We start from the raw sequence: 26,248 nt of genomic DNA, 5'->3' as shown, positions 1-26,248 counted from the left end.
TTCCTCAGGAATATTTGAAGTTGGCTGTAACACCATGAACCACAATATCGTTGGAATGAGGCACACATACACAGTCCAGGCATGTGAGCACTCCACTGTTGATCACCAACTCTACGGCACTATAAGAACTTACTTTATTGCTGCGGAGGAAGTGGAGTGGGATTACTCTCCCGATAGATCCTGGGAACTTGGAAAACACAACGTCACAGAGCATGAACAGAGGTATGTTATGTATACAACATCTTCAACTCCTGATAATGGGGGACAACGTTTTATCAATGTTTGGTCTTCTTTTGGGACCTTAAGCTTGTTCGTTGTCATCTCTCCATTCATGCTGTTGTTGGTCATACTTTTCTCACCGTCCATGTGGCGTCACTTGTCTTCTTTTATCCATTGTCTTTTTGCCATCCAGATTGTTGTTAGTCATTCTTTCCATCCATCTTTCCATCTCTTTTGTAGTTGGACCTCCACCAGGGGCGTAACTAAAAAATGGCTGGGCCCCAAAGCAAACTTTTGATTGGGGCCCCCCTTCCCGACTGACATCTTTGCCATCAAGTCTAGTTATAACTGCAAGGGCTTGTCAGGAGTGCTTGCCGTTAAAGGGACATTTGCAGAACCTGGGAGGCCCGCTTGGCCACCTAATACTGCAAATAATGACAGCTCAGGGGGCCCAGTGTATTGCAGGAGCAGGCAACAGGGCCCCCTAATGTGGTGGGCCCCATAGCCGCTGCTATGGCTGCTACATTGGTAGTTACGCCCCTGACCTCCACTTTATACCATTCATCTTGATGTTGGTCATTGTCCTCTCCCAATGTATCTTGCTGTTCTTTATCCTAGTTCTTTATCCTCTTTTCTTTATTTATCCATTTTTTAATTATCCTTTTCTCACTATCACTAACCATTTTGTTGGTCACCATTCTCTCTTCATCTGTCTTGTTATGGGTTGGCCTCATGTCACCATCCAGCTTGTTGTTGGTTGTCCTTTTCTCACCATCCATCTTATTTTTGGCCATCGTCTTCCCACCACCCATCTTGTTGTTGGTTTCCTTTTTCATTCTTTTTGTTGGTTTTCCACTTGCCACCATCCATCTTGCTGGTTGTCTTTCTCTCTTTCCATGTTGTTGTTTGTCTTCTTGTCACCGTCCATCTTGTTGCTGGTCATCCGCTACTCACCATCCAGCTTGTTGCTGGTTGTCCTTTTCTCACCATCTGTCTTGTTTTTGGCCATAGTCTTCCCACCAACCATCTTGCTGTTGGTTGTCTTCCTCCATTCTTTTTGTTGTTTGTTTTCCGCTTGTCTTCCTCCAGAGACTCTATGGGAGACACACGAGCCCTCCGATAGAGTCTCTGTTTGACACTGAGGTAGGCAGGATTCCGCTCCGAATTTACTCAGTGTAAACTGGCCCTAACATGGACAATAAGTAGTCCTCTCAATTATATGCATGAGCCCAGTAGTCCTGGATATTCAGAAGCAGAAAACTCTGACCACCAGCTGCGGATTGGCAGTTATCTATCCATGCTGTGTATAGCCAGTCAACTCAGTCACTCAGCAGCTTGGGGGCGGCAAGTGGGATGGAGGGGTGTGGCAAGAATCCTATTCTCCTGCATATTAGGAGAACGGCTGAACAGAATGATGTAAGTAATACACCGATCTGTTCAGCATTTCTGTCACTGGTTTATGCTGGCCTCATTGAAGATGTAATAAACCTAGTGACAATTTCCCTCGAAATTATGTTATATGTTATTTGGTATGTCATTGACGCTATATTGTACAGTTTCACATAAATTTATGTCATGTGTTTGTTTTTAGCCCGGGTCATATATTTGTTAGTTCTGATGAAAACCGCATTGGATCTAAGTACAAAAAAGTGGTTTACAGGGAATATACAGACGGACACTTCACAGAACAAAAGAAAAGATCTGCAGAGGAGAAACATCTAGAAATTCTGGGTAAAGCTAAATAGTTTCTTAAAGGTCATGTTTATTGAAAAGTCCTTAAAGGGATTGGCCCACTAAAACCATTTATCATTTATCCAAAGTTATAACATTGGCCACTAGGCCACTTGTCAGTGAAAGCACATCAATAATAGCACTTGTAATGGTGACAAGGAAATTAGGGTGGGAGAGTTAAAGCTCTGCTCCTATGCTGTCAATCACAGTGCAGGGAGCCAGCAACAGACATCAAAGAGATACAGACAGAGAAGCATTAACTCAACATTAGGTAAGCTCTAAGCTAATCCTATATACTTTGTGTATATGGCTGACACCTAGAATAAAATTTTTAGAAATTAAATTATGCTTTTATTGAAAATAGCATTTTTGTATGTTTTAATGTGATAATGCCACAATTGGTGGAATTCCGGCTAAAATGTCCATTTTGACGGCAAAGATGGGACTATTTTATAGCGATCAGAGCAATTCTGGGTAAAATAGCACCATTTTAACATAGAATCCAAAGTAAAAGTGGCGCTATTTTACTGTGGTTAGCCCGATTCTGTGTAAAATGACACCAAATTTTTACCGGAAATTTCACAGGCAAAATTGCACTTTTTTTTGCCAGAATTGCACTAATCACTGTAAAATATTGCCATGTTTGACCGTATGTTTGTGGTAAAAAAATTCCACTATTTTATCCAGAATTGCACCAATTGTGGTAAAAAATTTACAATTTTTACAGTGATTTTGGCAAATTGAAGGCAAAATTACATAAAAAAATACTAAAAAATCCCTTCTATGGGATCCCAGCCGGAGCGTATACACATCATATACGTTCTGGTCGGGAACCCATGCGGCACCGCAAAGAACTGACATGTCAGTTTTCTGCGGGCGCAATTCAGTGAATTGCGGCCGTAGAAAGACCTGTCAGTTCACACAATGAAGAAAGCGGCTCCGGACGCTTGCTTCATTGTGTGCTATGAGAGTTCTGATGCAGGCATCAGAACACTGCGGCCGGAAAGATCTTTGCAGAGACCGACTGTTCTCATACGCCGTGTGAACATAGCCTAATACTGCAAAAATAAAATTCGACGTGTCAAAATCATATATACAAAGTACATTAGTTCAGGAGATTACCTGATGTTCAGGTGATATCTGTCGGTCTGTGTTTCTCTGATGTCTTTCGGATGTCTGTTCCTGGCTTCCTACACTGTGTGTGCATAGGAGCAGAGTTTCTAATGTCAGAAGTGTTATTGAGCCAAAAACAGTGACACCTAGTGGCCAATGTTATAACTTTGAATTACGCATAGAAAACAACATTATTATCATTTTTTTTTAATAAAGTGAATTACAAATATGCCAGAAAATGCTAAGTTGTTTTTAATGACAGGTACTTTTTAAATCTCCGAGCCATCTAATGATAATGAGATGACTCATGTGTCCCAATCTATACAGTACTGCAAAGCTGATCTACAGAAAACAGTCATTCTCAGCCTATTGTGTACTTTTGTAGTTGGTATAAGAATATTTTAAGTCACATAAAAGTCTAAATAAACTATAATTTTTTTATGATATGTTCTCTTTACTAACACCATATTCTTGTCGTAGGTCCATTCATAAGAGCGGAGGTTGGGGACAGTATACTGATTGTATTCAAAAATAAAGCTTCACGACCATACTCCATCTATGCGCATGGCGTTCAGGTGGTGAATCTTAATGGTGGAAATGTGATACAAGGTACTCTACCAGGTAAGTTAATGGAGACCGTCCCAATCTCCTTCAAATAAATCATGCACCCAGAAATCACATCACCAGTATTGGAACACAGTGTCAGACTGGGATAACTTGGGTCCGCCAGTAGACATGCTTCTGACATCCACCATGCATCTATAAAGGACATGTTCATATTTACCGTTCTCATTGTACATAAAGCACCGATCACCAATAAGTTATTTTTGACCATTTCATAAGAAATAGACCCTAGTGGTCAGTGACTGGCTCTAAAGTCACCTCTAAATGGGGTTCTACTGGATATTTGGCATTCGTTATTGTGTAAGAGCCTGATCCTAAACAAGATTGTCATGAACCAGTCTGTCCTTGCCAGAATAACAACGATCCTGCTAGTGGATGGACTCTCAGGGGGTATTCATAAATTTACTAGTACTCCTTAAGTGAGTGCTTCTTCTGGCTCTATTTCATGATTGGTGGGGGCCTAAACACCCAGACCCCTACTGTTCAAAATAGGAATAATTTAACATAACTGGCTGCAGATTAGGATTGATATTGAGCATCACTATTATGGAATCACTACTCCTTAATACTTCTCTTCTGAAGTCTTTGCCAGCATAAATTTGCCGATATGATACTCAGATTCCTTCTCTCCAAGTGCATCATTGTACATTTAGAAACTTTGAAAAATGGAAACTGCAGTTCAATGTTTCCAAATGTAAAGTGAGGAAGGAATCAGCAGTTCTTGTTGGCAAAGACTTCAGAAGAGAAGGATTTAGGGGTAATGATTTCTGACAGCCTTAAAATAAGTCACCAGTGCAACCAGGCAGTAGGGAAAGCAAATCGTATGCTGGGCTGTATATATATATATTGGTATGCTGGGCTGTATATAAAATGGTATGCTGGGCAGTATATATATAATTATATGCTGGGCTGTATATATAATGGTATGCTGGGCTGTATATATATAATGGTATGCTGGGCTGTGTATATATATATATATATATATTGGTATGCTGGGCTGTATATATATAATGGTATGATGGGCTGTATATATATAATGGTATGCTGGGCTGTATATATATATTGGTATGCTGGGCTGTATATATATAATGGTATGCTGGGCTGTATATATATAATGGTATGATGGGCTGTATATATATAATGGTATGCTGGGCTGTATATATATATATATATATATTGGTATGCTGGGCTGTATATATATAATGGTATGCTGGGCTGTATATATATAATGGTATGCTGGGCTGTATATATATAATGGTATGCTGGGCTGTATAGCTAGAGGTATAACCAGTAGGAGGAGAGAGATTGTGATCCCGCTGTATAGAGCTCTAGTGACATCACATCTGAGATACTGTGTCCAGCTCTGGAGACCTCACCTACGAAAAAGTATAATGATAATTAGAACAGGTCTAAAGACGGTTACATAAATGGTGGAGGGTGTGAGGCATAAACCATATCAGGAAAGACTTAAGGATTTCAATCTGTATAGTCTAGAGGGAAGAAGGAAAAAAGGGTCATGATTGAAACCATTAAATATGTTAAAGGACTAAATAAGGTTAGTGAGAGGTTAGTTGGAGAAAAGATCAGAAGCAATGTGAGAAAATATTACTTTACTGAAAAAGTAGTAAATGCTTGGAACAAACATCCGGCAGATTTGGTTGGAAAATCTACAACAGAATGTAAACCGGCCGGGGATAAACATATATCTATCCTAAGATAATAAGAAGGGAAATACCATATTTTCCGGCGTACAAGATGACTTTTTAACCCCGAAAAATCTTTTTAGAAGTCGGGGGTCGTCTTATACGCTGGGTATGGTCGCCCCATATGATGGGGGGGGGTCAAAAATGGCCCCAGCCCCACACTATAAAAAAACAAACATTTAACTCACCTAGGGCTCATGCTCCGGTATTCTCCTGAAGCTCTCCCAACAGCCGAGCGTCTCTGGGTATGGTGCAGGAGGCGCGCAGAGGCCAGGAACGGGCCCTAGGTAAGTTAAATTTTTTTTTTTTTATTTAGCTGCAGTTAATCCATGCCTGGCCGCAGCAGGGCTGCCGTCAGGCAAGGGGTTAACATTTTCCAGCGTATAAGGTGAACCCCTGACAATCTGCTTAAAAGTCAGGGGTTGTCTTATACCCCCAGTCGCCTTATACGCCAGAAAATAGGTACTAAAAAGGCAGACTAGATGGACCAGGGGGGGCTTTTTCTGCCAGAAATCTTCTATGTTTCTAAGAACCGTATGATTTCCTTTACCTTTTTTGTCCATTTTTCCCAGGAGGAACAAACACTTATCAATGGAACGTTCCAGAACGATCGGGGCCAGGAAGTAATGATCCAGACTGCTTAACCTGGGGTTACTATTCCAAAGAAGACTTCAGGATGGTAACTATACAGAGCATAGGTTTTAGGTTAGGATCCCACCGGCGTCCACTAGGTTGGGTCACTCATGCTCAATTGTTACTTGATAAGTTACTTTACTAAAAACAGCACATATCAAAAGTTATTGATCCCACTGGGTCTCCCTGCTGAGACCCACTGGGATCGGGAGACATAGGCGGGGTGAGGAATTGGCAGCAGCCGTGGCCGCCTGCTCTGTCTGTCTAGGTCATGGGTCTCCAAACTGCGGCCCTCCAGCTGTTGCAAAACTACAATTCCCATCATGCCTGGACAGCCAAATCCAAAGCTTTAGCTGTCCAGGCATGATGGGAGTTGTAGTTTCGCAACAGCTGGAGGGACGTAGTTTGGAGACCCATGGTCTAGGTAGTCTCATAGACTACCATTGACGGACTTAGCTGTAACAGAAATACGGCTGAGGATTTGACACAGTTGTGCTGTATCTCCTGAGACCTAATAGGATTTGACATGTACTGTTCTAGTGAAGTAACTTACATCCCTGTACCATTTTTCTTCCCCATGGATTTATATACTCCCTGGTTTCCTCTCTGTACTGTGACCCTGCTGTTGCCAGGCAACAGTGCAGACACTTTCCCACAATCCCCCTTGCTTGCATGTGAAGTGAAAACCAACTGCCAGTACTAATGGACAGATCAAGTGACTGCGACTGAAATGAGCATGAGTGTCCAAAGATCATGGATGTTGGCGGGCTGTAACCAATGGCAACTGGTTATCAAAACAAATGGGAAATTAGTCAGCCTATATCTATATGTATCTAAGGATACATTTAAGGATACATTTGAAGAAATGCATCAGTATAGACCTAGCTTTCTTTGTGACACCACCCCTTTAATTCTTGATTTGATTTATGGTGCTTTATTCGTCACATTCTGCAGGACACGTACAGTGGCCTGGTGGGACCATTACTGACCTGTAGGAAAGGTGTCCTGGACAGCAGAGGTGTGAGGAAGGATGTGAGCCGTGAATTTGCCCTGTTGTTCTTTGTGTTTGATGAAAACCTCTCCTGGTATTTGGATGAAAATATCGAGAATTATATTCATAAAGAGCCGTCTGCTATCAACATGACAGAGGAATTCATAGAGAGCAACAAAATGCATGGTAGGTAGTTCTCCAGGGATGAATCATTATATTCCAATTTATCCAACAAAGAATGTAGATATAAGGTTAAAGTAGAAGTCCGGCGAAAATTTTTATTAAAGTATTGTATTGTCCCCCAAAAGTTATACAGATCACCAATATACACTTTAGTGATGAGCGAATACTGTTCGATCGAATAGATATTCAATCGAATAGTAAGGTATTCGATCTATCGAATATTATCGAATAGTTCGCCGAATATTCAAAAAATATTTGATAAGCATTCAAATCCCCCAGCTTCCGGGTTTTACCTCCAAGTGGTCGAATAGATGTTTTTCAATAATCGAATACTTGTTCCCATAGACTTTAATGGGATCGAATATTCGAACATTCGGGAGATATTCGTACGAATATCGAATATTCGAATATTTCACTATTCACTCATCACTAATACACTTATTACAGGAAATACTTATTTCCCTTTTTTCCCTGTACTTTTTTCCCTACACCTACTATTGCATCAAGGCTTCACTTCCTGGATAACATGGTGATGTCACTTCCTGGATAACATGGTGATGTCACTTTCTGGATAACATGGTGATGTCACTTCCTGAAAAAAATGGTGATGTTACTTCCTGGATAAAATGGTGATGTCACTTCCTAGATAACATGGTGATGTCACTTTCTGGATAACATGGTGATGTCACTTCCTGGATAACATGGTGATGTCACTTCCTGGATAACATGGTGATGTCATTTCCTGGATAACATGGTGATGTCACAACCCGACTCCCAGAATTGTGGGGGCTGTGGCTGCCTAAAAGGATGATGGCTGAGGGACACTGAGGGACACAGAGCACTGGAGGGACACTGAGCATCCCTCTGCTATCATCTTCTCCAGCAGCCACAGCCCGCAAAGCTCTGGGAGTCGGGTCGTGACATCACTGTGTTATCCAGGAAGTGACATCACCATGTTATCCAGGAAGTGACATCACCATGTTATCTAGGAAGTGACATCACCATGTTATCCAGGAAGTGAAGTCTTGATGCAGTAGTAAGTGCAGCGGAAAAAAAGGACTTCATAAGCATTTCCCTTAATAAGTGCATATTGGTGATTTGTATAACTTTTGGGGGCAATACAGTACTTTAATAAAAATTTTTGCCGGACTTCTCTTTTAAAGAGGACCTGTCACCCCTCCATGCCGGGGTGACAGGCTCCTGACCCCCTGTTAGATCCCCCTATACTCACCTGATCCCGCCGGGTCCCACTTCCTGATGCGGTCGGGTCACAGAGATTTCAGCTCCCGAAGCCCGGCGCGCGCGCACACAGCAGAGTCCGACGCTCATAGAGAATGAATGGGGAGTCCGATGCTCCGTCATTCTCTATGGGCATCGGACTCTCCTGTCAGCGCGCGCGCCGGGCTTCGGGTGCTGAAATCTCCGTGAACCGACCACATCAGGAAGCGGGACTCGGCGAGATTAGGTAAGTATAGGGCGCTCTAACGGGGGGTCGGGAGCCTGTCACCCCGGCACGGGGGGTGACAGGTATCCTTTAAGTATTTATGTACATACATGGCATTACTTTGTATTAATCCTGAGTTACATCCTGCATTGTACTCCAGAGCTGCACTCACTATTCTGCTGGTGGGGTCACTGTGTACATATATTACATTACTTATCCTGTACTGATCCTGAGTTACATCCTGTGTTACATCCTGTGTTATTTCCCAGAACTAACATCTCCTTATAGTTTAGTATGTGTACAGAGCATTTTTTCACTCCTCATGCATTTTACTATTCCAGCTATAAATGGAAAACTCTATGGAAATCTCCATGGTCTGACCATGACTGAAGGGGAAAAGACCAACTGGTATCTTCTGGGAATGGGGAATGAAGTTGACATGCATACAGTGCACTTTCATGCTCAGAGCTTCCTTTATAAGGTGAGTAAGCAATCGGTTTGGGTCTGAACACCAACACCCAGAGCTGTCTTTCCTATTGGGCAGGTTAGCCGGCTGCCCGGGGGCCCATGACTAATAGGGGGCTCCTCTGTGTTCTGGACTGCAGCTCGGAGAAGAGACCAGGAGGGCTACATGGAGGAGGAGGTCCCAGGCATCATCTACTTGAGCGGCCTGAAGAGGAGAAAGCAGTAGCTGGACCTTGTATTCTAGTTTTCCAGCTTAGTCTCTGCTGTTCCGTGTAGCGTCCTTACCCTCTAGCGCCCCCTGTAGTAGCCCCATTAGCATTGTAGATACCTCAGTATAGTAAGACACAGGGACCAGGCAAAGGAAAAGATGGAGATGCCTCCAAGGTCAGAGACACGGAGAGGCTGTCACTACCCCGGGTAGAGAGCTCCAGCTAACCCACCAGAAGTGCTTCTCACTGCCCGGCACAGCCTGCATAGAGAACCTGCTGCACAGCTCCGGCACGCGGACAGCGGCAGACACAGGCCAGAAAGTGAACCCTGTAGAGACGCAGCAGAGCTGGGTTTGTCATGGGGTACAAGGCTTAGTCAGTCATCTATAACTTTCACTGATCCGTCATACACTGAATATCACCTGACTCGTTTTATGTTTTTGAGTGAAGGTCACGTCTCCTTTATTCCTGTTTTACCAGTTTGTGCATTTTTTGTACTGAACGGACATGTAAGGAATTTGTGATATGTCTGAGATCTTGTAGCCTCCGGCAGTGGATTATGGTGAGGACCATCTGACACCAGGTTCTCTAGGTTACTTTGTTGTGAATCCCTAACCGGCCCCATCATATTTTATTTCAAGTGGTATTCCCATCTGGAGGGCGGCCGAGAACTCCCAACCTCTTTCTTAAAGGGGTTTTCCAGTCTGCACATTTATGGTATATGCACAGGATATGCCATAAATGTCTGATAGATGTCTTCAGATTGAGTAACCCCAGACCCCCATCAGCCTGGGGTGGTCGGGAAACTAGCAAAAGGCGACCTCATTAGGTACAGAAGACTATAGATGAAGCTCACAGCTCAGTCTGTGCCCAGACACCTTTCTAATTCATGTCAATGGGAAAGCTCCTGTCTATTGTTGCCTAAGTGTTAGGGCCACGGCGGCGTCCCGTGCTCCGGACCGCCGCCGCACCCTCTCTCCCGCATCTGCAGCAGCCGGTGTCCATAGGCAGGGACCCGGCGCTGCTGTTGCTTCGGCCCCGGGGGGCGCCTCACCTCACCGCGCTCCTGTCCGTCGCTGTGCCAGCCGGCGTGCGCGTCCCCGCCTCCTAGGGCGCGCGAGCGCTGGCTGTCTCAGATTTAAAGGGGCAGTGCGCTCCTAATTGGCCTGTATGTCAATCACTCCCCTATAAGTTCCAGCCCTGCCCCCTTCCAGGTGTTGGAGCCTCTACATGCTTCCCATAGCGTTTAGCCCAGCTCCCTGTTGTTCCTGATTCCTGTCCGCTACCTGGTCCCTAGTCCCTGTTGTTCCTGATTCCTGTCCGCTACCTGGTCCCTAGTCCTTGTTCCTGATTCCTGTCCGCTACCTGGTCCCTAGTCAGGTTCCTGCTCCTCTGTTACACTATTGCTCCTGTGTTCAGCCTGTCACCTGCGGTTACACCTACAGACCTCTGCCAGCACCATCTCCTGCCTACTGCTCCTGCCACGCCTCGCCTGCCATCACTAGCAACCAAGCCAGGGGTAGCGACCTGGGGGTCGCCTGCCGCAGCGGTGGGCTCTGGTGAAAACCAGCGGCCCCTTAGACTCCGCTCCCTGGTGAGGTTAGTGCCATCGCTAGTGACGGTCCAGTGGATCTACTACTCCAGGCGTTACAGTAGGCTCCAACCATGGATCCCGGCGAGGTGCCTGATATCCGTGAAGTAGCCCGAGTGGTCGCCCTACAGGCTCCACAGATCCAGCAACAGTCACAGCTGATCCAACAACTTACTGCAGCCGTACAGCAGCATACCACAGCCCAGCAGTCATCACCTCCTGCAGCCTCTTCAAAACTACGACTGGCTCTCCCAAGTAAATATGGAGGTGACCCCAAGTTGTGCAGAGGATTCCTGACCCAATGCACTATGCATATTGAACTTCTAAGCAGTCAGTTTGCCACCGAGCGCTCTAAAGTGGCTTTCATCATCAGCCTATTGGAAGGTAGAGCTCTGGCCTGGGCCACACCACTGTGGGACCGTGATGACCCTGTTGCTGCTAATCTCCGAATCTTCCTGGCCGAGTTCCGCTCTGTCTTTGAGGAACCTGCCCGTGCGTCGTCGGCTGAGACTGGAATGAGGCCGCCCTAATTGCCACCTTTAAAAAGGGCCTGTCCAGTCAAGTGAAAGATGTGCTCGCTGCCCGAGACCTTCCTACCTCCTTGAACGAACTCATTCTACTGGCTACCAGAGTCTACACCAGGTTTTCCGAGAGAGAGGAGGAGGTCCGGCAAGAACGGCGTCTGAGTCTGCCCCGTCGCCATCCCCGGCTGGCACCCGTGTTCCAGAATCCCGTTGCTCCTATGCCCCAGTCGTCTCCAGAAGTTCCTATGCAGGTGGAACGAGAGGGCCCGTCGACTGGAGCTGAATCTCTGCCTCTATTGCGGTGGCACTAATCACTATCGGCAGAAATGTCCCCAACGTCCTCAGTGTCCGGGAAACGCTCGCACCTAGGTCCGGTGAGAGAGGCCTCCCTTGGTGTGAATGCCACCTCTCCAAGGTTGACTATGCCAGTCTCCATCCAGACACCCTCAGGGCAAGTTCTCCAGACTACTGCCCTCATCGACTCTGGCGCTGCTGGCAGTTTCACTTCTGCTTCGTTGGTCCAAAGATGGCGGCTACCCGTGATCCAGCTAGCCCAACCCCGGTCTATCTCTTCGGTCACGGGCGAGATTCTTACCGAAGCTGTGCACTGCCAGACTGCACCCCTAGTCCTCCAGGTGGGCGCCTTACATCAGGAGAGGATCTCCTTCTACGTCTTGCGCCATTCCTCTTCCAACATCCTGCTGGGTCTTCCTTGGCTGCAATTACATACGCCTAAACTGGACTTGAGAACTGGGGAGGTTCACAGCTGGGGTCAGGACTGTCCAAATAGGTGTCTGAGGTCTCCTCAACCCAAGTGTTCTACGAGGTCACCTGCTTACGCCAAGCCTCTATCCGGACTACCGGAGGAATACCAAGACTTCGTTGATGTCTTCTCGGCCAAGGAGGCGGACTCTCTACCACCTCATCGGCCCTATGATTGCCCTATAGACCTTCTTCCAGGAACTTCTCCTCCACGTGGTCGAGTATACCCTCTCTCTGTGCCCGAGACTGAAGCCATGTCCTCCTACATCCGGGAGAACTTACATAAGGGCTTCATCCGTAAATCCACGTCTCCCGCTGGCGCTGGATTTTTCTTTGTGCAGAAGAAGGACGGTTCCCTCCGCCCATGCATAGACTACCGGGGCTTAAATAAGGTGACCGTCAAGAACTGCTATCCTCTTCCGCTAATCCCCGAACTATTCAACCGTCTCCGCGGAGCTAGGATCTTCTCCAAGCTGGATCTCAGGGGAGCGTATAACTTGATCCGTATACGTGAACGAGACGAATCGAAGACCGCTTTCAACACCAGAGATGGGCACTACGAATATCTGGTCATGCCATTCGGCCTATGCAACGCCCCAGCGGTCTTCCAGGAATTCGTGAATGATATATTACGCGATCTCCTCTATGTCTGCGTCATTGTCTATCTTGACGACATCCTGGTCTTCTCCCACGACCAGCAGACCCACGTGTCCCATGTACGGCAGGTTCTACGAAGACTACGGGCCAACCATTTGTATGCCAAGCTGGAGAAGTGCGTTTTCCATCAGCGCAGCCTGCCGTTTCTTGGATACATTGTCTCCGACCAGGGCCTACAGATGGATCCAGCCAAGCTCTCAGCTGTTCTCTCCAGTGGCCATGTCCTGTGGGACTTAGAGCTATCCAACGTTTCCTTGGATTTGCCAACTACTATCGGCAGTTCATCCCTCACTTCTCTACCCTGGTTGCACCCATAGTGGCTCTCACCAAGAAGAAGGCGGATCCCAGACGTTGGCCTCCAGAGGCCAAACAAGCCTTCAATAGCCTAAAGTCTGCCTTTGCCTCTGCTCCTGCTCTAGTCCGTCCGGATGTCTCCAAGCCGTTTTCTCTTGAAGTCTATGCATCTTCTGTGGGCGCAGGAGCCATCCTCTCGCAAAGGGACACATCAGGCAAGACCAGAACCTGCGGGTTCTTTTCTAAGACTTTCTCCCCTGCCGAGAGGAACTATACGATTGGAGACCGCGAACTCCTGGCTATTAAGTTGGCACTGGAGGAGTGGCGTCATCTCCTAGAGGGGGCTAAACATCCCGTTAACATCTACACGGACCACAAGAACCTCCTCTACCTCCAATCGGCTCAACGCCTCAATCCCCGGCAGGCCAGGTGGTCCCTCTTCTTCTCTCGGTTCAACTTTACCATTCATTTCCGTCCAGCCGAGAAGAATATAAAGGCGATGCATTATCCCGAGCATCCGATGTCATGGGGCAAGAGGAATCTCCTCGTCACATAATACCTCCCGATTGCCTAGTACCAGTTGCCACTTCTACTCTGCAGAGACTGCCTCCCGGTAAGACTTATGTGCGCCCCGAACTCCGAAAACGCATCTTGAAGTGGGATCATTCCTCTTTGGTGGCCGGGCATCCAGGAGCTTAAAAGACCGGGCAATTGATCTCCCGTCACTACTGGTGGCCCAATCTCCTTTAGGACGTCAAGGACTTTGTGGCTTCCTGCGCAGTCTGTGCCAGGAATAAGTCACCCAGTCAAAGACCTGCCGGCCTACTTTTGCCCTTGCCAGTCCCGGACCGTCCCTGGCACCACATAGGGATGGATTTCATCACGGACCTACCTCCATCTGTGGGCAATACAGTCATTTGGGTGGTGACTGACCGCTTCTATAAAATGGCTCACTTCGTGGCCCTTCCTGGACTACCCTCTGCTCCTCGTCTGGCTCAGTTGTTCTTCCGACACATCTTCCGCCTGCATGGGCTTCCTCTTCACATTGTGTCCGACCGAGGCTCTCAATTTGTCTCCAAGTTTTGGCGTGCCCTCTGTTCGCAGCTCCAAGTGAAGCTGGACTTCTCGTCTGCCTATCATCCCCAGACCAACGGGCAAGTGGAGAGAGTCAATCAGATTCTGGGTAACTACCTAAGTCATTTTGTTTCCAGCCGCCAAGACAACTGGTCCGATCTACTTCAATGGGCAGAGTTTTCTTATAACCATCTGGACTCGAGTTCCACAGGCAAGTCTCCTTTCTATGTGGTCTACGGGCATCACCCTCGTCCTCCTCTGCCTCTCTCTCCATCATCTGAGGTTCCTGCCGTGGAGGAATTGATCTCTGACCTTCAGTTGATCTGGGAACAGACTCGACAGTCCTTACTCAAAGCCTCTGAACGCATGAAGGACCAGGCTGATAAGAAGAGGAGACCTGCCACAAATTTTCTCCCAGGTGACAAAGTCTGGCTCTCGGCCAAGTACGTCCGGCTCAAGATTCCCAGCTACAAGTTGGGTCCTCGATTTCTTGGCCCTTTCTCAGTGCTAAAACGCATTAACCCAGTCACCTACAAACTCCGTATACCCCCTACTATGCGAATCCCGAACTCCTTCCATGTCTCCCTCAAGCCAGTGGTCCTCAACCGATTCTCCAGTAAAGCTTCGTCCTCCACTCCACAAGCCGTCTCTGACGACGTATACATTGTTGAAGACATCCTAGCGATGAAAACTGTCAGCGGAAGACGTTCCTTCCTAGTGGACTGGAGAGGTTTTGGTCCTGAGGAGAGATCCTGGGAACCCGAATCTAATATCCTGGATCGGGATCTCATCAAGGAATTCTTGCAGACCAGAAAGAGGGGGAGGCCAAAGGGGGGGGGTACTGTTAGGGCCACGGCGGTGTCCCGTGCTCTGGACCACCGCCGCACCCTCTCTCCCGCATCTGCAGCAGCCGGTGTCCATAGGAAGGACCCGGCGCTGCTGTTGCTTCGGCCCTGGGGGGCGCCTCACCTCACCGCGCTCCTGTCCATCGCTGTGCCGGCCGGCACGCACGTCCCCGCCTCCTGGGGCGCGCGCGCACCGGCTGTCTCAGATTTAAAGGGGCAGTGTGCTCCTAATTGGCCTGTATGTCAATCACTCCCCTATAAGTTCCAGCCCTGCCCCCTTCCAGGTGTTGGAGCCTCTACATGCTTCCCATAGCGTTTGGCCCAGCTCCCTGTTGTTCCTGATTCCTGTCCGCTACCTGGTCCCTAGTCCCTGTTGTTCCTGATTCCTGTCCGCTACCTGGTCCCTAGTCCTTGTTCCTGATTCCTGTCCGCTACCTGGTCCCTAGTCCTTGTTCCTGGTTCCTGCTCCTCTGTTACACTATTGCTCCTGTGTTCAGCCTGTCACCTGCGGTTACGCCTACAGACCTCTGCCAGCACCATCTCCTGCCTACTGCTCCTGCCACGCCTCGCCTGCCGTCACTAGCAACCAAGCCAGGGGTAGCGACCTGGGGGTCGCCTGCCGCAGCAAGTCCATCCCGCCTTGCGGTGGGCTCTGGTGAAAACCAGCGGCCCCTTAGACTCCGCTCCCTGGTGAGGTTAGTGCCATCGCTAGTGACGGTCCAGTGGATCCACTACTCCAGGCGTTACACTAAGTCCATAGGATTTGCTATAAAGGATATGTCTAAATGCTGTTAAAAACAGCTCAGGCAAGATTGCTGCCCCATAATCCTATGTTCCGTATAAGGGTCCATTTACACAAAAAGATTTGGAGCCAAAGCCAGGAATGGATTTGAAAGAGGAGAAATCTCAGGCTTTCCTTTATGACCTGATCTCTGTTTATAGTCTGTTTCTGGCTTCAAATCTTTGGCAGATAATCTGTCAGATAATCTTTCCGTGTAAATGGACCCTTAGCCGCGCATAACCAGTCACCTGCCTAGCCCAGGATCTACAGCTGCAGCTGGCAACCAGTGGTGGATTGGGGGCCACCTGGGGCCTACGGCTCCTTGGGGGGCCCATGGTCCACACCACTCATATTCGCCACTGCCCCCGCCACTACCTGGGGTACCTTTTAACTGTCAGCGCTCCTGCTAAGCGTCCACAGTTAAAATTGGAGCTGTGATTGACACAACAAGGAGCTGTTGGCTCCCCGCTGTGACAATCTCTCTTGTAGCCACAGACAGCATTCTGCCTGTCGAGGCCTGTACTCCACAAGACCTATAAAGGTATCCTATGGCCTCGAAGATGGTAAAAATGTTTTTTTTATGTGGATGTATTAAGTTTGTGAACCCCACAGAAGGCAGGAACTCATGTGAGTGATGGGACTGATGTGAATATGTTCTTTATAAGGGATGCAAGAGATATATAACACATTTGTCTTTGCCATTTGACATTTTAGAAAGATAAGACCCACCGGGCGGACGTGTTCGACCTTTTTCCGGGAACCTTTCAGACAATAGAGCTGGTTGCTGGTAACCCTGGGACCTGGCTGCTTCACTGTCATGTCTCAGATCACATTCATGCTGGCATGGAAACAACTTTTACTGTGAAGAAGAAATCAGGTAAGCATTATGGGTATTACCCTCCTGGTCCCAGCGTAAATATGGACAGTGGTCCCCTCTAAACTGCCCCTTTATACTGCTTATCCAATATCTGACTATGGGTATCACTGCGGTAACCTCTTCGCCCCTGTTTGAGGACAATACTACTCCATAATATTGTGGTAGGGCGTTTGGTTGAATGCCAGATTACTGAAGACGTTGAATTAATGGGTGGTAGTCGATTATGGGATCGTCTGTTTTAAATAATCCTTCATTTTGTTAAAAGCTTATTGAAGCATGATCCCAGTTGATCAGCTATAATCCAAGGAGAAACCTTATAGTCAGGGCCGTTTTAATACATTGGTGGGCCCAGTGCACAGCCCTCAAGAGTGGGCCCCCCCCCTCCCTTTTGGCACATTGTATAATGTACTGAATTTGCCCCCACACTGTATCAGGAGCCCCAATACATACAGTAGTTACCTTATAACACTATTTCCACCATACAGTGATTACATATTACATAAAAACTGCATTAAACAAAACAGAAAGATATCACCAATGATACCATTACATAATACCGCCACATCATGACCCCTAACACTACACCCCTATAACAGAGTGCAGTTACATCCAGTGACTCACCGGGGGCGTCTTCTCCGATCAGAGTCTGTCACCTTTTCTTTTTCTCTCCATCCAGCCTGGGCCACCATGAAGTCTTCTCCTGGCTGTGAATCTTCTCTCCAGAATCTGCCAGACAAATATTTTAGGCTCCAACACATACAGTAGTTAGGTCCCTTGTACCCCTATACAGTAGTTACACCCCTCTGTACCCCTACATAGTTACACCCCTCTGTGCCTCCATAGTTTTAAGGTGTCCCTGTAGTATATAGACCCTCATGTGCTCCTCCAGTTATATACAGCCCTCCTGTGCTTTCCCCCATTAGTATATAGCCCCCCTGTGCACTCTCCCCAGTAGTTTATAGCCCCCCTGTACTCTCCCACAATAGTATATAGCCCCCCTGTGCTCTCCCACAATAGTATATAGCCCCCCTGTGCTCTCCAATAGTATATAGCCCCCCTTTGCTCTCCCACAATAGTATATAGCCCCCTGTGCGCTCCCACAATAGTATATAGCCCCCCTGTGCTCTCCCCCCAATAGTATATAGCCCCCCTGTGCTCTCCCCCAATAGTATATAGCCCCCCTGTGCTCCCCCCAATAGTATATAGCCCTCCTGTGCTCTCCCCAATAGTATATAGCCCCCCTGTGCTCTCCCCAATAGTATATAGCCCCCCTGTGCTCTCCCCCATAGTATATAGACCCCTGTGCTCCCCAATAGTATATAGACCCCTGTGCTCCCCCATAGTATATAGCTCCCCTGTGCTCCCCAATAGTATATAGCCCCCATGTGCTCCCCAGTAGTATATAGCTCCCCTGTGCTCCCCCATAGTATATAGCTCCCCTGTGCTCCCCCATAGTATATAGCCCCCTGTGCTCCCCCATATTATATAGCCCCCTGTGCGCCCCCATAGCATATGCGCTCCCCCTCCCATATAACATTGAAAAAAACAAACACTTTTACTCACCTAGGTCCACGCGTTCCTCTTCTCTTCCTTCTTGTGGCCGCACTTCCTGCGGTCACAAGAGGCTGGAAGTGCGGCCACAAGAGTGACTGACAGGGAGGGAGCCAATGGCTCTCTCTCTGTCAGTATCGCTGCTGCTAAGGCGCCGCAGCAGCAGCGGGCGGGCGGGGGCAGCGGCGGACGGGGGGCCCTGCAGGGGGCGCCATAGAGGGGTAAGTAGGTTACCCATCCATGGCGCTCCCCCCTGTCAGGCTGGTGGCCGAAGCCCTGTGCGACCGCACTGGTCGCACATAGCAATGGCCGGCCTGCTCGGGGGGCCCCTTTAACCAGTGGGCCCGGTGCACGTGCACCATGTGCCCTCTGGTTAAAGCGGCCCTGCTTATAGTGAGTGTTTAATTCTCCTGCAGCACCCCCACAGGACAAATAAGGTATTACACAGATCCCAGTAAAATCAATAAGCTGTGTGTGTATCACCCAGAAGTGCCAGGTCCTCCAAACTGAGAGACACTCTTTGTAGGTTCACTCTTCACTCGGGACTCTCTATAGTAGTTCCTCATTTCCTAATAGGGTATTGGGATTTGTAAATAAGATAACTTTATGACCAATGTATCAATAAGACATAACAAAAACAAGATGAGTCCCCTTCCTCCCAGCCACTCCCTCCATACAGATATAAGGGGGCCCAACTACTGGCTCTGGTAGAAGAAACCAGAGTCAGGACAAAGTCATGTGGGTCCCATAGTGCTTGGTGTCATACATGTATCCTCTTTCATTTTTAGGTCAAGAAAAAAAAGAAGACTCTATTATTCCAGGTAAGAGTCCATAGACTTGAAAGAGAAGTCCCATGAATTTAAAAAAAGGCATGAAGGCAGGGGGTGCAGGGACAAGATATAATTTCCCATACCCCTATCTCCATAGCACCGCTTCCGGGTCTCGCTAACAGCTGCCGGCTGTCACTTTCATCCGGTTTCCAGGTACATCACATACCTGGCTCCCACAGCTGCAACGTGACTGCATGGGCTGGTTGACTAACTGCTCAGCCAGTCAATGACTGCAACAGTGTCCCACCCCAGTCACTGATTGGCTGAGCAGGCAATCGATCATCTGGGTACATGACGTTTCATCTGGAGGAGCTGCAGTTGGACAGCGTCTGTGAGTGAGACCCGAAAGTGCCACTACAGGGCATGAGAATTGGTAAGTATAACTTGTTTATTATGTCGTCCCCCTCTCAGTCATTTTTTTTATTTTATTTTATGGTAGTTCTACTTTAAATATCAGATATTTTAGTTGTCTTCTTTTGCACATTTTTTTTTAATTATTATATTTATATTATATATACTTATTCTACTTATATTATATATATTTATTATTCTTATAATATATACCTATTATTACACTTATATTTATTATTATACTTATGCATACTAATTCTACTTATATTCTAATTATATACCTATTATTCTACTTATATATATATATTTATTATTATACTTACATATACTTATTATTGTACTTACTGTATATATATATTTATTATTATACTGACATATACTTATTATTATACTTACTGTATATATATATATATATATATATATATATATATATATATACTTATTATTATACTTATAAGTATAATAAGAAGTATAGATAAGTAAAATAATAAATATATATATATAAGTATTATAATAAATATATATACATATACAGTAAGTACAATAATAAGTATAATAATAAATATATATAATATAAGTGTATATATAAGTATAATAAATATATCTATATATATAAAATATACAGTATATATATATATATATATATTATACTTATCTATACTTATATACTATATGTACTATATAAGTACTGTATATATAATATATTATTATATACTGTATATACAGTATTTATTATTATACTTATTATACTTACTGTGTATATATACTTATTATTATACTTACTGTGTATATATACTTATTATTATACTTACTGTATATATATATATATATATATACTTATTATTATACTTATAAGTATAATAAGAAGTATAGATAAGTATTATAACAAATATATATACAGTAAGTACAATATTAAGTATAATAATAAATATATATAATATAAGTGTATATATAAGTATAATAAATATATATATATATATAATATATTATATACAGTATATATATACATATATTATACGTATCTATACTTATATACTATATGTACTATATAAGTACTGTATATATAATATATTATATACTGTACATTCAGTATTTATTATACTTATTATACTTACTGTATATATATATATATATATATATATATATATATATATATATATATATATATATATATATACTTTTTATTATACTTTTATATAGTTATTATTATACTGATTTAATATATATTTTTTTCCTTGTAGTTTCTGATGGGCAGGATGGAGTTCCGTTCCTGGGTAGAGTCCTTACAGTCAGCCAGGCAAATACAGCTCTGCTCTCCCTCCTGGGCATCGGAGTGGCTCTTCTCGTACTCGTGGTGGTGGTCCTGTCCCTTCTTAGTTCGCAAAAGAACAAAATGCACTATAGCACGATAACCAATGGTGGCATCGCAATGAACAATATATGAGAAGGTTGCCGGGGGCCTGAAGAAGTGCCTTGGGATAGTGTACGTGCATTTGCACTTTACTCTTTTATGTTTACAAGCACAGTATCTACTACACTGGAGGGGATCGGCAACTCTGGATCATGGAGGAGGCCGAGGATGGGATGGCTGGATTACCAAAGAGGAAGACCACAAGGTCCTACATGACATGAACAGAATAAAAACAAAAAAACTTTCACCTATTTTATCATTAGTAACTGAACTATATTGTTTTACTCTATTCTTGATTATAAAGGTTCCTGAATGTATCTGCCCCCTGTAACCTGGATGTTGGAAAATATTTTATGATAATGTATTTTTGTATGGAAGTTACATATGGAACTGGTGCTTTAGCTCATTGTCTGTATATGTGTCCCATCTGCAGGTGGCGCTGTTTATTTACCTTATTCTTAGATGCCGCTTGGCGGGGTGGGGGTGGTAGTAACACATTGAAGAGACCCAGTGGTGTATGGAGACTTATTGACAAACAAAGCTGCCTGGGAAAAAGTATGCAAATTAGCTCTCCTCCAGGATAAAAATGCAGTCTTTTTACTGCCACCTATAGTTAGCTACCTGTAAGTCAATGTCCAGCCCTTGGTATACGGTAAGGTGCTGAATTTCTTATACATATATCTTTAAAACCAGACAAGTAGGGGGAGATTTATCAAACATGGTGTAAAGTGACACTGGCTCAGTTGCCCCTAGCAACCAATCAGATTCCAGACTCTTTGGAAAATGAAAGGTGGAATCTGATTGGTTGCTAGGGGCAACTGAGCCAGTTTACACCTTGTTTGATAAATCTCCCCCATAATCTATAAGATTCAACCAATTGTGATGAGTTAAATGTGATCGTTATGTTACTGAAATTCTATTTAAGGTTCACTTCATCAGTCTCTCACCGATCACATCCCCCCCTATTTATTCCAGCATTGTCCAAAGCTTTCAGAGGTTCACTGTGATTGCTAGTAGAAGTCGCCGGCTGGCATTAATGGGGTTGTACGTGATTAGAAAAACATGGCTGCCGTCCATGTGCCACAGCTGTCCATGTGGTTGAGTTGATCTGCAGTACCTCACACAACCTTTCAACAGATATGGCGCTGTTTCTTAGTTTTGAGAATTTTGAGAATAACATTTCTAAATAAATAGTAATCGGAGGGGTTGGGGGGCTACCTGTCTAGTTCATAATGGTTTATATAACCAGCTCTGCTTACTCTGCTTAACCCTTTACTGGTTCTAATTCACCCATAGAACACAATTACTATATAGCACAATATGGCCAATATGGCACCCTGTCCTTTACACGTAACCTCCTCTCTTATTCTCACATCCTCCAACCTCCTGTGCTGCCCCCCTCCTCTACAAATCTCTACCACTAAATATCAGACAAACCTTCAAATAGAGCCCAAAGCCGCCCGCTCAGACCCGCTCATATACATCAATACCACATTGTCATCTGTTTATATAGCTTGCACTGCGTCTATATACCACCACCAGTTCCAGGCCCTATAGACTGTAATTTTGGCGTCTGTCTTACTGTATCTGTTACTGTCATGTTGCCTTTTGTATATTGTGTTTATGTATTGATGTATTCATCCCCTGTATGTCATATAGTATACAGCCATGGAATAAGATGGTGCTATGTCTACATCCAATAATCCGTTTGTTATGTGAGATTATCTTATATACATAATAGTGTGTCCATAGATATATTAATAGTAATAAAGATTGTGTACATATATAACCGTAATATTGTGTGCATGTTAGTTTCTTGCCATGACCACATCTCTTATCACACAGTACAGTGGTACCTTGGTTTAAGAGTAACTTGGTTTGAGAGCGTTTTGGTTTAAGAACTCACAGTTTTTCAAAATTGTGACTTGGTTTAAGAGCATTGCTTTGGTTTAGGAGCTCCCTGTGCTGGGCGGGAGGAGGAGTGGGGGAGGGGCATGGTCTGTATAGCGGGGTCTACAGCCCTGTACTCTGCCCCAGGAAGTCTCCTTCTCCTTCCAAATCATAGCAGATCCACTTCAGGCTGGGGCTTACATCAGGGGACAGGACAGTGGAGGTAATCTCTCCATAGCTGTAACCCCCCTCTCCCCGGACAGAGAGTGCTGCATGTATGTGCCCTATCTGCCCTGCTCATTCCTTCATGCTCCCTGCAGTCTCTGTCCGCCCTTGTGTTTCCCATCCTCTCCATTACTGTACAGTAACTTATAATATCACATATTCTGCTTTTTCTGAATGTTTGTTTCATTATTTTTACATGTTATTCAGAATAATAAATCATTATTTTTGGGGTGTGGAACCAATTGTCTGCATTTCTCTATGATGGAAATGAGAGGACCAGAAAATGGCAATGGTGGTCAGAGATGGTGGGATAGTGCAGGAGGCAGGTAATGGTGATCAGAGATGGTGGGATAGTGCAGGAGGCAGGTAATGGTGATCAGAGATGGTGGGATAGTGCAGGAGGGAGGTAATGGTGATCAGTAGAGATGGGAGGATAGTGCAGGAGGCAGGTAATGGTGATCAGTAGAGATGGGAGGATAGTGCAGGAGGCAGGTAATGGTGATCAGTAGAGATGGGAGGATAGTGCAGGAGGCAGGTAATGTGATCAGTAGAGATGGGAGGATAGTGCAGGAGGCAGGTAATGGTGATCAGAGATGGTGGGATAGTGCAGGAGGCAGGTAATGGTGATCAGTAGAGATGGGAGGATAGTGCAGGAGGCAGGTAATGGTGATCAGAGATGGCGGGATAGTGCAGGAGGCAGGTAATGGTGATCAGTAGAGATGGGAGGATAGTGCAGGAGGCAGGTAATGGTGATCAGTAGAGATGGGAGGATAGTGCAGGAGGCAGGTAATGGTGATCAGTAGAGATGGGAGGATAGTGCAGGAGGCAGGTAATGGTGATCAGAGATGGTGGGATAGTGCAGGACAGGGCCGCTTTAACCAGAGGGCACATGGTGCATGTGCACCGGGCCCACTGGTTAAAGGGGCCCCCCGAGCAGGCCGGCCGTTGCTATGTGCGACCAGTGCGGTCGCACAGGGCTCCGGCCACCAGCCTGTCAGGGGGGAGCGCCATGGATGGGTAATCTACTTACCCTTCCATGGCGCCCCCTGCAGGGCCCCCCCCCGTCCGCCGCTGCCCCCGCCCGCCCGCTGCTGCTGCTCCCTCCCTGTCAGTCACTCTTGTGGCCGCACTTCCTGCGGTCACAAGAGGCCGCACTCTCCCTCTAGCGCCCGACGTCACTGGAGCGTCGGCGCGAGGGTAAGGGGAGTGCAGCCTCTTGTGACCGCAGGAAGTGCGGCCACAAGAGGGAAGAGAAGAGGAACGCGTGGACCTAGGTGAGTAAAAGTGTTTGTTTTTTTCAATGTTATATGGGTGGGGAGCACATATACTATTGGGGAGCACAGGGGGCTATATACTATGGGGGAGCACAGGGGGCTATATACTATTGGGGAGCACAGGGGGCTATATACTATGGGGGAGCACAGGGGAGCTATATACTATTGGGGAGCACAGGGGAGCTATATACTATGGGGGAGCTATATACTACTGGGGAGCACAGGGGTCTATATACTATTGGGGAGCACAGGGGGCTATATACTATGGGGGAGCACAGGGGGCTATATACTATGGGGGAGCACAGGGGGCTATATACTATGGGGGAGCACAGGGGAGCTATATACTACTGGGGAGCACAGGGAGCTATATACTATTGGGGAGCACAGGGGAGCTATATACTATTGGGGAGCACAGGGGAGCTATGTACTATTGGGGAGCACAGGGGAGCTATATACTATTGGGGAGCACAGGGGGCTATATACTATTGGGGAGCAAAGGGGTCTATATACTATGGGGGAGAGCACAGGGGGGCTATATACTATTTGGGAGAGCATATGGGGGCTATATTCTATTGGGGGAGAGCACAGCGGGGCTATATACTAATGGGAGAGCACAGGGGGGCTATATACAGGGGCGGATTAACTTTACCATAGGCCCCGGGCTGTTCACCAAGCCTGGGCCCCCCCACCCCACTGTAACTATGGCGGCACTAGCCTGGCGTTCATAGTACAGGATAGATAATGTCATGATGTCCTGATTTGTGCAAAATTGCCATAAAAAAAAACTGTGATTTTTTTTTGCAAATCATGGCGGAAGAGTAGCCAGGAGACAGTACACCACTGAAAGTATAAGTCTTTTTGGGTGGTCATGGGCCCCCCAGGAACTCAGGGCCCCGGGCTGCCGCCCGGAACGCCCCTATTATAATCCACTACTGGCTATATACTATTGTGGGAGAGCACAGGGGGGCTATATACTATTGTGGGAGAGCATAGGGGGGCTATATACTATTGGAGAGCATAGGGGGGCTATATACTATTGGGGGAGAGCACAGGGGGGCTATATACTATTGTGGGTGAGCACAGGGGGCTATATACTACTGGGGAGAGTGCACAGGGGGTCTATATACTAATGGGGGAGCGCACAGGAGGGCTGTATATAACTGGAGGAGCACATGAGGGTCTATATACTACAGGGACACCTTAAAACTATGGAGGCACCGAGGGATGTAACTATATAGGGGTACGGAGGGGTGTAACTACTATAAAGGGGTACAAGGGACCTAACTACTGTATGTGTTGGAGCCTAAAATATTTGTCTGGCAGATTCTGGAGAGAAGATTCACAGCCAGGAGAAAACTTCATGGTGGCCCAGGCTGGATGGAGAGAAAAAGAAAAGGTGACAGACTCTGATCGGAGAAGACGCCCCCGGTGAGTCACTGGATGTAACTGCACTCTGTTATAGGGTTGTAGTGTTAGGGGTCATGATGTGGCGGTATTATATAATGGTATCATTGGTGATATCTTTCTGTTTTGTTTAGTGCAGTTTTTATGTAATATGTAATCACTGTATGGTGGTAGGAGTGTTATAAGGTAACTACTATATGTATTGGGGCTCTTGATACAGTGTGGGGGCAAATTCAGTACATTATACAATGTGCCGAAAGGGAAGGGGGGGGGCCCACTCTTGAGGGTTGTGCACTGGGCCCACCAATGAATTAAAACGGCCCTGGTGCAGGAGGCAGGTAATGGTGATCAGAGATGGGAGGATAGTGCAGGAGGCAGGTAATGGTGATCAGAGATGGGAGGATAGTGCAGGAGGCAGGTAATGGTGATCAGAGATGGTGGGAGGATAGTGCAGGAGGCAGGTAATGGTGATCAGAGATGGTGGTATAGTGCAGGAGGCAGGTAATGGTGATCAGAGATGGGAGGATAGTGCAGGAGGCAGGTAATGGTGATCAGAGATGGTGGGATAGTGCAGGAGGCAGGTAATGGTGAT

At 46.1% G+C, this 26,248-nt stretch overlaps 1 protein-coding gene across 2 annotated transcripts in view; it reads left to right on the top strand.

Annotated features, from left to right (window-relative positions):
- HEPHL1 (hephaestin like 1) overlaps positions 1 to 21,023 on the top strand; it is a 74,397-nt gene extending 53,374 nt beyond the window's left edge. The window contains exons 12-19 of one of the 2 annotated variants that reach the window (XM_069969646.1): positions 9 to 222; positions 1,811 to 1,950; positions 3,544 to 3,684; positions 5,963 to 6,069; positions 6,978 to 7,200; positions 8,983 to 9,122; positions 16,558 to 16,768; positions 20,694 to 21,023. In XM_069969646.1, the coding sequence (XP_069825747.1) occupies positions 9 to 222; positions 1,811 to 1,950; positions 3,544 to 3,684; positions 5,963 to 6,069; positions 6,978 to 7,200; positions 8,983 to 9,122; positions 16,558 to 16,768; positions 20,694 to 20,896 (1,379 nt within the window). In that variant the 3' untranslated portion in view covers positions 20,897 to 21,023. Of the gene's footprint in view, positions 1 to 8; positions 223 to 1,810; positions 1,951 to 3,543; positions 3,685 to 5,962; positions 6,070 to 6,977; positions 7,201 to 8,982; positions 9,123 to 16,557; positions 16,784 to 20,693 lie in introns of those variants that run through there. The other variant, XM_069969645.1, reaches the window with a different exon arrangement.
- Positions 21,024 to 26,248: the final 5,225 nt, after the last annotated feature.

The sequence above is a fragment of the Dendropsophus ebraccatus genome, chromosome 5 (assembly GCF_027789765.1).
Source record: "Dendropsophus ebraccatus isolate aDenEbr1 chromosome 5, aDenEbr1.pat, whole genome shotgun sequence".
Taxonomy (NCBI): domain Eukaryota; kingdom Metazoa; phylum Chordata; class Amphibia; order Anura; family Hylidae; genus Dendropsophus; species Dendropsophus ebraccatus.
This window is presented reverse-complemented; position numbering and strand designations above follow the sequence as displayed.